Source organism: Phyllopteryx taeniolatus, chromosome 4 (assembly GCF_024500385.1).
Source record: "Phyllopteryx taeniolatus isolate TA_2022b chromosome 4, UOR_Ptae_1.2, whole genome shotgun sequence".
In the NCBI taxonomy this organism is placed as follows: domain Eukaryota; kingdom Metazoa; phylum Chordata; class Actinopteri; order Syngnathiformes; family Syngnathidae; genus Phyllopteryx; species Phyllopteryx taeniolatus.
This window is the reverse complement of record NC_084505.1, coordinates 16,845,121-16,857,363: the sequence shown is the minus strand read 5'-3', so window position 1 is coordinate 16,857,363 and position 12,243 is coordinate 16,845,121. Positions and strand designations below refer to the sequence as shown.

Below are 12,243 nucleotides of genomic sequence, written 5' to 3'. Positions count from 1 at the left end.
CCGAGGGAAATGGAGGCTGAAGTGGTGTAGATAGATAAAAAGTATGGGCAAACCCACTTTTATACAAAAAAACGACATTGTGTAAGACAGTTTGTTTACATTTTCTGTTTTCCTTGTTCGTCAGTATAGGGCACTTCTTTGATTAACTACATTCCGTTTCACGTCACAATTCTTGGGAGATGTCTGCTTCCCTCACACATTTCAAGCGTTTTGATCGTAAATATTGAACACGTTCATCACTAAGATTGTCAGGCCCGATCTGTTTCGGACCCTAAAACCGTGACGAATCCACACTTGGGACATCTCAGACATAAGGACAATCTTATAGGGTAATCTTATAAGGCATAAGATTGTCTGACGTTCGACGTGCTTGGTCAGGAAGGGGCAAAATTGGCACAGAAAACAGGCTGATTGTGTCCCGGGCCTTAGGCACATGGGAGAATAGTGCCCATAATGCATAATTTAATTGCATACTTTAAGGCAGAAGGTACGCAATCTGCTGACTGGTAATGTGCTTATTAATGTATATATTTTTTGTGGTTCACACGATAAAACTGCTATGCATGTAGCGTTCCATCATATAACTTGAGGTGAATGTCACTAGAATGATGTGGACATTCTCTCCGGTTGGTGCACCGTGCACACTATTTACATTGTTGGCGATGTACAGTCGAGCTTGGCACACACATAATGTTTACATATTGATTAGTGTCTTCTCTGTAAAAGATTGTAGTGTCTAAAAACATTTTAGTGTCCCTCGATTGCTTGTATGTCTGGCATGTCATGCTGCTGATTCTTGTGGGTGGAATCGTTGGTGTTGGGGCAGATGTTGACTTTTTATCCTAAGTATTGGGTCTTTTTCTTTTGCTTAAATGCTTTCTGTTCATCAGTCCTCCTCCTCTATTTCTTCTGATGCTCTCCACTTTTTCTCTCCCTTTCGGCGCTGGGCTTCAGATGAGTGGTTTTCCAAAGGTAAGCTTACCATGATGTGACTTTGCGTTTTCTGCTCGTCGTAGTAGTCACTGTAGTACTAGTTGTAGTAGTTAACAGATTATAGTGTTCTCCTTTTACTAACATGCAAATCGTCTCTGAAATAACCAATTTACTAACAATAAATGTAGATAAGTCATGGCCATCTATTGGTCTAATGTTCTTAATTCTCTAAGTGTGTCTGTTCCAGGAAAGAAAGATGAGGATCCAGCTGCAGACATAATAGACATTCCAAAGAGGACCACACCTGCAAAAGGTAGCTCTAGTTTAATCAACATTGTTGGATTGTTGTTTGTAGAGCCCGGACTCGCCGTCTAACTCACCAATCGATGTTCACATTGGCGGTAACGAATGACTAGCGAATCACAATCGAATTTCGTAACTCCTTGTCCTGTTCCGAAATAGAGACAGGTCTTTGTCCAACAAATGAAAAATTTTGATTATTTGAAAACGATCTTACAGCACCCTAGTTAAGTCATGGTCGCAGATTTTGTCACAACACTGAAGAAGAGGCATTTTGGCTGGTGTGAGCAAAGACTTTCCCTCTGGAAAAATCTGTTTACAAAACGCTTCTTTTTAGTTTAAAATGGCTTACTTTAACCAGAAATTCTCACCGCATTGTGCCAGTGGCCTGTTTTAAGCCGTTCTTGGTGCCGAAAAACGCGTAAATCCACGCTGGCTGGCAATATCTGCTTCTACTAAGCCAGCTAGTTAGCTTAGCTGCTATTTAGCGATAGCTCTCGTCAATCATCTGCCATGATGTGTTGAATGAATCTTACATAACTTTATCCAATTAATCTGCCACGGTAGCATTCTGCCATAAACATTCGTGTAGCTCCTCCTCATCAGATGCTTTGTTTCGTGGAGATTATTGTCTCTGGGGAGATGGCTCCGTGATACATTAGATGAGCCAGTCGCTACTGTAGAATGGCACATGCGCATTAAGTCAAAATGCCGGCTTCGCAGTATTGCAGCTCAGGTCAAAATAAAATACTTAGATTCATTCTCATTCTAATGCGAAAATTATGATTCAGGATTTGTTTTTGTTTTTTTTCAAGCAGAATCCTGAGTGAATCCGAATTGCAACTCAATCTTTCCTAGTACTAGTTGTTAGCACTTGTAGGTTCTGTCGTCCTGCCTTCCTCTCCCTGATTTCAGTAGCTTTGTTTCCTAGCTCATTACCTGTTGTGCTACTGTGTTCCTCCCTCTTTGCCCTGTAGGCTATGAGCTGTTGTTCCAACCAGAGGTGGTCCGCATCTATACCTCTCTGCTCAAGGAGTCTAAGAACCCCACCGTGTTGGAGGCCTCAGCAGGAGCTGTTCAGAATTTGTGCGCTGGACGCTGGACGGTACATCCTTTCAACAAGCGCTTATTTCATCTAGCTGTACACAAATGGAGCTATGCTCTCAAGTGGTAGAAATGTGAACTAAAAGATACATGCTTTTCCATTTGTCAAGTGTTGACCTTGTGAAATAAAGTGGAATGTTGGGTTCCGTTACCCGGTTTGCATCCTGAAACGTGAGCAAATTGAGGTAACGTTTCCTATTTAAATGAATGGAAATGCAGTTAACTGGTTACGTGTGCAATGGTTACAGCTTGCCCATACAGATGGCTGGCAAATATGTATAGCGTTTTTCTCAACACCAAAAGGAACGTAACTTAGGTACACACAAAGACGAGTAGAGGGGGGGGGATAAAAAACAAAAACAAAAAACCTTAAGCTTTGTAGTGCAGTCCCTCTGCGGAAGCTCGCTACTACTACATTTAGCTAGCCAGCAGTATGAAGCCATTGAATGTCTGCCCAGGATCCACGTTCATCCACGATATGAGAGCTCACTGGTGACAGTGTTATTGAGACTTCATGGGCTAAATAAATCCTCTTCCCTTCCTAACACTGAGTGACTACAAATTGTGTACCTTCTTAATGGCTATGCCAAGCCAGATGATGGCCTTCACATCCAACAATGAAATGGTACTTTCGCGTTGCATTCTGATATAGATGTGCTGCATTTGAGATGGGTAGTTACGGGCAGAGGTGGGTAATGTAGCCAAAAATTATACTTAAGGGCCGTTACACATCTAAAGACAATCAGCCTGTTTTGTGCTGATTTTAGCCCTTCCTTACCAAGCAACTTCATATGCCACACAATCTCAAATTTTAGAATATCATCCTATGAGATTGTCCTTTGGTCTGATGTGTGTTAAGAGTGGATATGTCCCGATTTTAGGGTCCGGAACAGGTTGGGGCAGGCAATCTCAAATAATGAACGTGTTCAATATGTACCACCAAAGCTCTTCATGCGTGTGGGGAAGGCCAACTTCTCCAGAGTCATGACGCCGAGAATCAGAATCATCTTTATTTTGCCAAGTATGTCCAAAAAAACACACAAGGAATTTGTCTCCGGTAGTTGGAGCTGCTCTAGTAAGACAACAGACAGTCAATTGACAGAGAATACTTTTGAGACATAAAGACATTGAGAAAAACAGTCGGTGAGCAATAAAAGGTTGCTAGTAATATGGAAGCGACCGTAAATAAATACAAAAATGTCTTACCCGATGTCGTTTTATGTACTAAAGTGGGTTCCTCAGACAGCAAGAACTAATTTCCAAAGCAAGATGTTTTTTTGAGAACATCACCATTTTACAGGAGACTCTGCTCCGGCAACCTTCGGGAACACTTGGGAAACATCGGTGCATATCCAGAAGTTTTTCTTCTTCGCATTTGTGAGATTGTCTGATGATGTGAGTAATCTTTGTGTGTACCAGGCCTTAAGGAAGAGTAGCCTACTGTTACTTTAGAAAAATATGAATCAAGTAGACCACTAAATTAGTACAATGGGGGGGGCAAGTTTCACCAAGTTTCTGGTAATTTTTCTCATGCTCAATTGTCTTTAATGCCCATCGAGGCGTGATGATCGAGCATGGGCAGTGAAGTAAAGTGACACCATACAATGTGCACATAGTTAATGCCTCTCATTCACCCATTTACTTTATATGGGAAACAGATTGGCACCAAAAACGTAGTTTTTAAATCTGATGATTACACGTTTACTCCCACATACAGTATATTTCAATATTTATCATCACAAGTGTGAGATACATTGGAAACTGTAACCACTCATGCAAACGCTAAAAAAAATACTGTTGTTCATCAAATGTATTTTTTTGTATGTGCATTAAATTTTTAGACCTGTAAATGTACTTTCTTGTGTTATAAGTGAAAAAACATTTTATCACTCCAATACACTTGACTGAGCAAGATTGCATGACTTGACTTAGGCCTGGTACACACAAGGATTTTTCCCACTCTTACAAGATTTTTTTTATCTGCTACAGACCCCAAACATAAAGATAAAAGAATCGTGCATTCAACAGTTTTGGTCGTCGTGTGTGTTGTGCTCCGAGAATCTCAACACAGCAGACGACACTCATAACGATTCTGTGCAAACGCCGAACTCGAAGTCTTGCGTGATCACACAAAACCCAAGAAGCAGCGCCAATGTTTCCCGAAGGTTGCCGGGGCCGGGAGCCTTATAAAATGGCGTTGTCCTCAAAAAAAAAACAAAAAAAAACTTGCTTTGGAAAATACTTCTTGCCGTCTGGGGAGCCCGCTTTTATACAAAAAAAACGACATCGGGTAAGACATGCTTATTCTTATTTACAGTCGTTTCCTTTTCTTGAGTCAGGGTACTTCTTGATTGGCTATATTCCCTTCCACGTCACAATTCACGATGCCATGACTCTGGATACGTCTGCTCTCCCCCACACACGTGAAGGCTTTTCATCGTAAATATTGAACGGGTTCATTGCTTAAGATTTTCGGCCCCAACCTGTTTTTGACACTAAAATCGGGATGAATCCACTCTTAACACAAGTCAGACCTAAGGACCATCTTATAGGATAATCTTGTAAGACTTAAGATTGTCTGGCGGTTGACGTGCTTGGTTGGGAAGAGGTAAAATCGGGACAAAAACAGGCCGATTGTCTTTGTGTGTGTACCGGGCCTTATCACTTACTTGAACCAAAAAATGACTTGACACAACTTGCTTATGAAATTTGATGGTGGCCTTACTTGACTTGAGTTGCGTGGAATAAACGGAGGAAGCGTGCTCACTCAATATGAGTTGGTGCTAGCAGATTTCCTCTTCTTGGAGCCATTCTGGGAGCTTATTAAGAGCAAAAACCAAAGATACAGTAGCCTACTTGAGTGACTGAATGAAGCACATAGGCAAGGATGTTTGTGCACAAGATCTGCAACTGATCCTTCCGCGTGTCCATGCCAAGACGTTTTACAAATTGAAATTAGTACAGTGGAACCTCGATAAAACGCACCCCAATATAACGGATCTCTGATAAAACGGACCGTTGGAACTGAAAAATGTGTCCAAAAATAGTTTCCATTTGTCACTTAAAATGCCATTGACAAAGTCTATTAGTTCCAGAATTGGCCGCGGTGGCGCAATGCAGGCAGAGAATGGGAGTGATGTATTTCCGGGTCACAGATATACAATAATAATAGATCATCTCGCGTCTATGTGGTGCCCATTTTGAATGTGGGCCATTGACGTGGTGGCTGTGTGACGATGGATAAATCTATTATGTATTGCACCTAGAGCAAAGAGAGTGGCATGGATGTGGCGTTAACTCTGAGGAGTACAAAGCACAAATCTTTGGAGTCCGGAACATGCTATTTTTGGCGCAGTAAAATGTTCTTGTCAAGCCGTTCGCCTTTGGCAACTGATTTGGAACTTGGAAGCGCGGCTTATGAAAGCGTCTCGCCTATGATGAGTACTGTACTGGGCGTTTTAGACCGCGAAAAAAGTAATCAACTATATCGCACGACCCCCTGCCCCTATTAGTCCGTTCTATCAAGGTTCCACTGTACAGAAATAGAAGTGTTTTTCATCTCGATTTTGTGAGTAACCGGATTTGGTTGTTGTATAAACAAGGTTGTTTATAAGTGGAGGGTCCAATTTATAGTCTTGTAGAGTAATGAGGATTAACTCCACAATTTGTTATTGATTGTTATAGTTAATCTCTGCCTAATACCATTTTGTGTATTACCATTAAATAATACAAAAGTGTGCATCTCACAGACTCACCATTGCATTGACTATTACTCTATGTGAAGAAAAATGCTGATATTGTAACTAAATTCTTCCAACCGGTTTTGAAAATAAAAATGTATCTGTTTTTGTGCAGTATGGCCGTTATATCCGTGCCCTGCTACGCCAGGAGAAAGGTCTGCCCATGATGACTGAACTACTGGCTCACGGCAATGACAGAGTGGTTCGAGCAATGTCAGGAGCCCTCCGCAACCTGGCGATTGATGCTCGTAACAGAGACCTACTGGGTGAGACGTGCAGCTCCCTATTTGAATAATATATACTTTCCCATTGAACTTTAACAGAACACAGTTAACACATTTTAGTGTTGTTCTGCTTGTATGTTGCCAGGTAAGCACGCAGTGCCTCACCTAGTGGCGAACCTTCCTGGTGGCGGTCAGAGTCAGCCCGTGCGAGCGCTGTCAGAAGAAACAGTGGTGTCTGTGTTGAGCACGCTTCATGAGGTGCTGGGCTCTAGCTTGGAGGCTGCAAAGACTCTCAGGGCCTCACAAGGAATTGAGAGGCTAGTCCTCATCAATAAGGACGGGTAGGTGTCTTCATAGAATTGTAGCAAGCAGGGAATTTCTCATCTCAGGTTTGTTTGTGTGTTTAAGTACCCTTTTGCTTTCTCACCCTGGCATCACCAGCAATCGTTCAGAGAGGGAAGTCCGTGGAGCTGGGCTGGTACTGCAGACTGTATGGGCCTACAAGGAGCTGCGGCGCACATTGGAGAAGGATGGATGGAAAAAAACAGACTTCATGGTGAACCTTAACCCTCCCAGCAGCAACACGAGGACCAATGGAGGATATGAGGACAGCACTGTGCCTCTCATAGATAAAGGTCAAACAGCAAAAATTCAAGAGACCTTTCAAATGTACTGCTTATTTGCCCTCAGTCTTCATTTTTGTTAGCACACAAAATTTAATGTATGTACATTGTATTCGTTGTCACACCTATTCATATGTTTACATTTCCAATTAAATGAAACACTGGATATGTTCCAGTGCCACAGGTTTGTGTCTTTCCCCTTATATTTTTATGAATTCTGCCTCATGAAGAACTGAAGGCTTTTTGTGTACCAAAGACTGCGACGCTCATTGTTTTTGTATCTTTGTTCAGGTGACAAAGGTGAACGAGAAATTATTCCAATGAATGACATGGGACCAGGCGAGTATTAACACAAAAGGCATTCACACGTAACCAATTTGTATCTCACTGATGGTGATTAGATACTTGCATGTCTTGGAGGTTAAACCAGTGGTTTTACCATTACAACATTCCATTACAGACACACTTACTGGTGTTTTGAATATGCTACTCCCATTAGACGCCTACTCCACACTGGACCAGCGAGGGAGAAGGAACACTCTGGACAATACAATCGAGCCCGATGATAAAGATGCAGTACAGGTATAAGGCCCAAAACTTTAAAGGTCCCTTTCCATCAGCGTTTAAAATTTTTTTTTTTAATAATCGTTGATGTCCTTTTTTTTGTGGTTTGCATTATAATTTTGGTTGGAAATGCCAAAAATTTCGTTTTTCAAGCTATTCTAGTTGGCCTTTTCCACCTGGCATTTGAGACGGTTGGATCGTTCATCTTCCCTAATTTAATTATGGAAAACCGCTTGGGTCTGATTGGTACATATCACAGCGTCTGCTAGAAAGATAGCACGTCCTTCGATGCCTCGTTCAGTTGAACAAGACTGCGTGCAGTGTGGAGTCACTTCCAGACGTATCTGCTCATGCCACAGCCAACTTTGAATGTTACATTAGCTACTGTTGGGTTTGCTATATAGTGAAAATAAACAGTTAACATGCTTACATAGAGAAATATGATAGTCATCTTTGTATGACCTTTTTTCATTGTCAGCTGTAATGTTATTTTAATAAATAAAAACCGTAAATCTCTTTTCGTGCCTTACGTTCTGCTTCGAATGTTCGTTCTGCACCCTTAATTTAAACCTTTAATAGAAGTGCCATGAGTTTGCTCGAGGCAATTATTTATACACATGGGACGCACATTCAGATATAGTCTATAAGTGTACATATGTTATTTAACAGTAATACTTAACTATATTTGTAAATGTTAATGTGACTGTGGTGGATGAAATGGCGAAGCTTGCATTGATTGTTGCCAGCGATGGTCGTCCGGCCACGCCTATTGACATATGTGTGGGAGTGAAGAGGAGCTCAAAATAGCCCCTCTTTTGATTTTTCACCTACTGTACCTCTATCCTCAATTTACGTTCACTATTAGTGCGCCATCAATCAAACGCTTGGTGAATTGTGCTTCACAATGATTTATACACACTGAACGGGCATTGAATTGCATCACCTGCACCACACCGACATGCCTCGAGGTGCGGGGGCCGGTGTTGCCGTGGCGGCTCTCTTGTCAGGCGTGGGACATGCCTCGACCCCCTCGATCCTTGCCAGCGGGCCGCTGGTGTGTGCACACTCGTCAAGGGTGCGAGAAAGAGTTGGGTGAAAATCAAAAAAAGGGGGCTAGTTTGAGCTTGTCTTACACTCCCATTCATGTCAATAGAAGTGGCCGCGACGACCATGGCTGGCGACAATGTATGCAAGCTTTGCTATTTCATCCACCATAGTTGCATCAAAATTTAAAATATAGTTAAATATTGTTGTTAAACACAACATATGTACGCTATAATTTATAGAGTGTATTTTTATGGCTCTGCAGCAGCTGAGACTGTCGCTTAAAACCCGGAAATGCCATATTGCCGTTCAGCTGAGTTGACTGGGCGGGTAGCAGCCACGAAGTGGTCAGGTGTAATATGAATATAATTACCAAAACTACGTCACATTGTCAGCGATTTCAAATCCTGTTGTTTCTCAGCGGTTTTGGTGTTCAAAGGCTTTTGCATTAAAACGACAAACCGCACAGACGTCAACCTTAAACCATGTCACAGCCTCATTTTGACCTACATTATGCATAAAACCATGGGGAAAAAAATTATTCTGATGGAAGGGGACCTTTAACATCTGTTTATTGTCACTTGTTTTGTAATTGAGAAATTTAAATTAGTCAAAATCAGGTGTTCTCCGTGGTGTGCAAACAAAGACACGGCAGGCATAAGTTAAAGTGACATCACTGCAGTTTAAATGGCAAGTAACGTTTAGCTACCATTTAAAGGCCTAATTAAGGGATTTAGAACAATGATTACATACACCGTTGGTATTTCAAGTGACATTATTTGAGTCAATATTCATTAATAATCTGCACTTTTTTTAAGGCCCTTAAACGGTTTTATTTCAAAACTATTTACACTCACGCCAGGAACAAATGAACTGGTATGGGGTGTCAGAACTGTAAAATATGACTTAGTGTATCCTGTTGAAGTGGAGAGTATGTAGTAATGCCGATGCAGAGTATTATGCATTAGCCAGCATTGTTGAAGAGGACACACAAAGTTTAAAGGGTTTTTGTCACCTAAAAAAGTAAATTACATCGTTTTGAATTGTAGACCTTTGAATATCACACCTTGGGCTCTTTGGAAATTTAAACTAAATCACATGAGATTTGTAGCTATTTGCAGCCATTACAGTAATAATGCAAACTTTCCTTTGAGTTTGCATATTTTCACACGATACAGCGATCAGTTCCCTCATTAGCAGCGGTGAACGTTACTGTGAGAAGGGACATGCGCTCACACGCCCACAGAAAGCATGTCTATGCATGTCTTCAAGGAGCACTTGATTATATATTTGTCTGGCACATGACTCACTGCTGTCGTTTAACGTGCTGAATTAAACTCAAAACTAACATTTTGTAACCCCTCTTTTTCCATTTTTGACACCCTTATTTCTTAAATGTACACATTTGTCTCTTAAACCTTTGAATTGTTTTCACAACATGTTATTAATGTTTGCTCCTTGCTTTCTGTCTGTTCCTTTATGCCACTAATTTTCTTTGTGACCTTTTCTGCCACACATTTTTTTTTCTTTTTTTTTTTCTTATCTCCCAGGGAGTGAGGTTTGGGGCGGGTCGGGCCTCTTTGCCTCTACTGGATTCTTATGATGGTTAGGCTACACCCACTGTCCAACTGCATGTCAGCGCATGGTATGTTTGTTTCACGGGGAGCTGCGTTCAACTCACTGCATGGCCTTAATTTTCCCGTGGTGTCACCAGTATGCTTCCATTGTACTGTAGCAACAGTGTTCTCCAAAGTTGTCTATAATTTTGTGACATAGTTGTCATTAGCTGCATGATTGATTATTTCCTAAAATATCTGCTGTGATTCTATTAATTATTATTTCTGGCAAATGATTTAATTCTTGCCCCCCCCCCCCCCCCCCCCCCCCTTACAGAAAAACTGATAGTGTGCATTACAAAGCGACATCCTCCTGGCCACTGCCCTTGCTGAACTGACAAAGAGGGACCAGAACACTACCAAGGGGACAAGCCACCACCATTTTCTTACTCTCCTCTGTCCTCTACATGCTTTTGCAGCACATCTTCATGACATTCCTCCTTTTTGCAGCTGACAAGCCAATGAAACACCCAAAAAACTGGAAAAGTGATGTGGCTCTATGACAACAAGATTGTGACACTTTGACCACTTTTTACTCTCGAAGTCCCTAAACTACACAACGAGAATGAGTCAGAGACTCTGATAAAGACCCTTCTACCCTACATCTCTGCTTACATACACTACAACTTGCCTGGAAAACACTAATGCTCTATTTCAGGTCTGACAGTTGGGATTGGAACATGACGTTTGGGGGAAATTGTACATGAATTTGTTTAAAAGAAATTTAGGGGTTGTGTAATCCCCCCCCCCCCCCTTAATGGGTGTGGACTACAGAAAGATTTGTTACCATTGAGAAACTGTTGATTGAGTGACTCTGATACATGGATTTGTGTTTTGTAGTGGTTATTCCTGTTTTTGCTTTGTGCTGTATCACGTATACATGTGCCAAATGACAATGCCGCCACTATAACTGCCATTGCTGAATTCTCCTTTTAACAACTTTGATGAAGCAGTCATCAGCTTTTTGTACAGCTTTTTTCTTTGTGAAAGTCCATCCCTTGGAAGCAGGGGCATTCTACAGTTTCTGTATTTGATATCAATATACATGGGTGTAGGTTTTGACTTTGGGGTATCCTATGAAAGTCTTCACCTGTGATGTCTGATATATCGTGCTATCTACCGCAAATCCCTTACATTTGTAATTCATCAGAGGCAATTTCTTTGATTTGCAAGTCCATAATCTGAATGTGTAATACAGTACTGTTTTTAACAGTGTTTGTGTGGGCCAACTGGAGTGCCTTGAATACTCAGGACAGGTATGATGGGTGTGTCAAACCATAATGTGGCTAGTCAATCACTGTCTCACTATATGGAATGCTGGCGTTTTGTCTTCTCCCAGTTCATGGAATACATCTGTTTTTGAGTAAGCATTGATTTTTGTTAAATGTGGTTCGAAAACAAGACTCTTGTGTTCTGTATATGTGCGCCACAAACACATAGCCTGCCTGCCTTGTAAGTCTACAGAACACCACATGCGAGAAGAAAGTTGTCTTTTTTTGCCCACATTTTCAAGTTCTGTGCGTATTCTGTAGAGGACAACACACACTAGTGCAAAGTAAGATGTAGATAATAATGAAAAAAAAAGCACGAGGTGATGTTTCCCTTTGCTTCAGTTTTTCCATGCCAACTGCCGAATTTTCAAGTTGCCTTGAATAGTGGACTGACAAAAAGAATGGTAAATTGGAAGGGATTGTGTTGGTTTCTCTTAGGAGGCATAGACCAGAAATTTCCTGTTAGATGGAGGGAAAAAAAAAAAAAAAAAACCTAAGTTAAAGCACATTTATACGATACACACACACACACACACATGAGAATATTTGTTAATTTTATGGCTATGTATTTTTTTTCATATTGATTTGGGTTTAATTGTTTTGGGTGCATTGGTGAACGCATATGCAATCAGTTTTTGTTAGATTGAAAACATTTGTCTTAATTACAAGCTTAAGAAAGATCCGTCTTCATCTACTATTGGAACCTTAACATTGAAAACTGATTATGGACGACACCTTAATATCTGCCTTGGCTCTTAAAGTTGCACATTTATGAATGACTTACTAGCAATGTTGTTTTTAATAAAAAAAGATGATTTTTGCTT

The 12,243-nt window shown here is 41.0% G+C and overlaps 1 protein-coding gene across 10 annotated transcripts in view; it reads left to right on the top strand.

Annotated features, from left to right (window-relative positions):
* ctnnd1 (catenin (cadherin-associated protein), delta 1) overlaps positions 1–12,240 on the top strand; it is a 40,245-nt gene extending 28,005 nt beyond the window's left edge. For 7 of the 10 annotated variants that reach the window (XM_061769984.1, XM_061769978.1, XM_061769979.1 and 4 more), the window contains 10 exons: positions 955–972; positions 1,181–1,246; positions 2,211–2,338; positions 6,193–6,343; positions 6,447–6,642; positions 6,743–6,936; positions 7,216–7,263; positions 7,424–7,506; positions 10,083–10,137; positions 10,426–12,240. In XM_061769984.1, the coding sequence (XP_061625968.1) occupies positions 955–972; positions 1,181–1,246; positions 2,211–2,338; positions 6,193–6,343; positions 6,447–6,642; positions 6,743–6,936; positions 7,216–7,263; positions 7,424–7,506; positions 10,083–10,137; positions 10,426–10,481 (995 nt within the window). In that variant the 3' untranslated portion in view covers positions 10,482–12,240. Of the gene's footprint in view, positions 1–954; positions 973–1,180; positions 1,247–2,210; positions 2,339–6,192; positions 6,344–6,446; positions 6,643–6,742; positions 6,937–7,215; positions 7,264–7,423; positions 7,507–10,082; positions 10,178–10,425 lie in introns of all 10 variants that reach the window. The other 3 variants (XM_061769982.1, XM_061769981.1, XM_061769983.1) reach the window with 3 other exon arrangements.
* Positions 12,241–12,243: the final 3 nt, after the last annotated feature.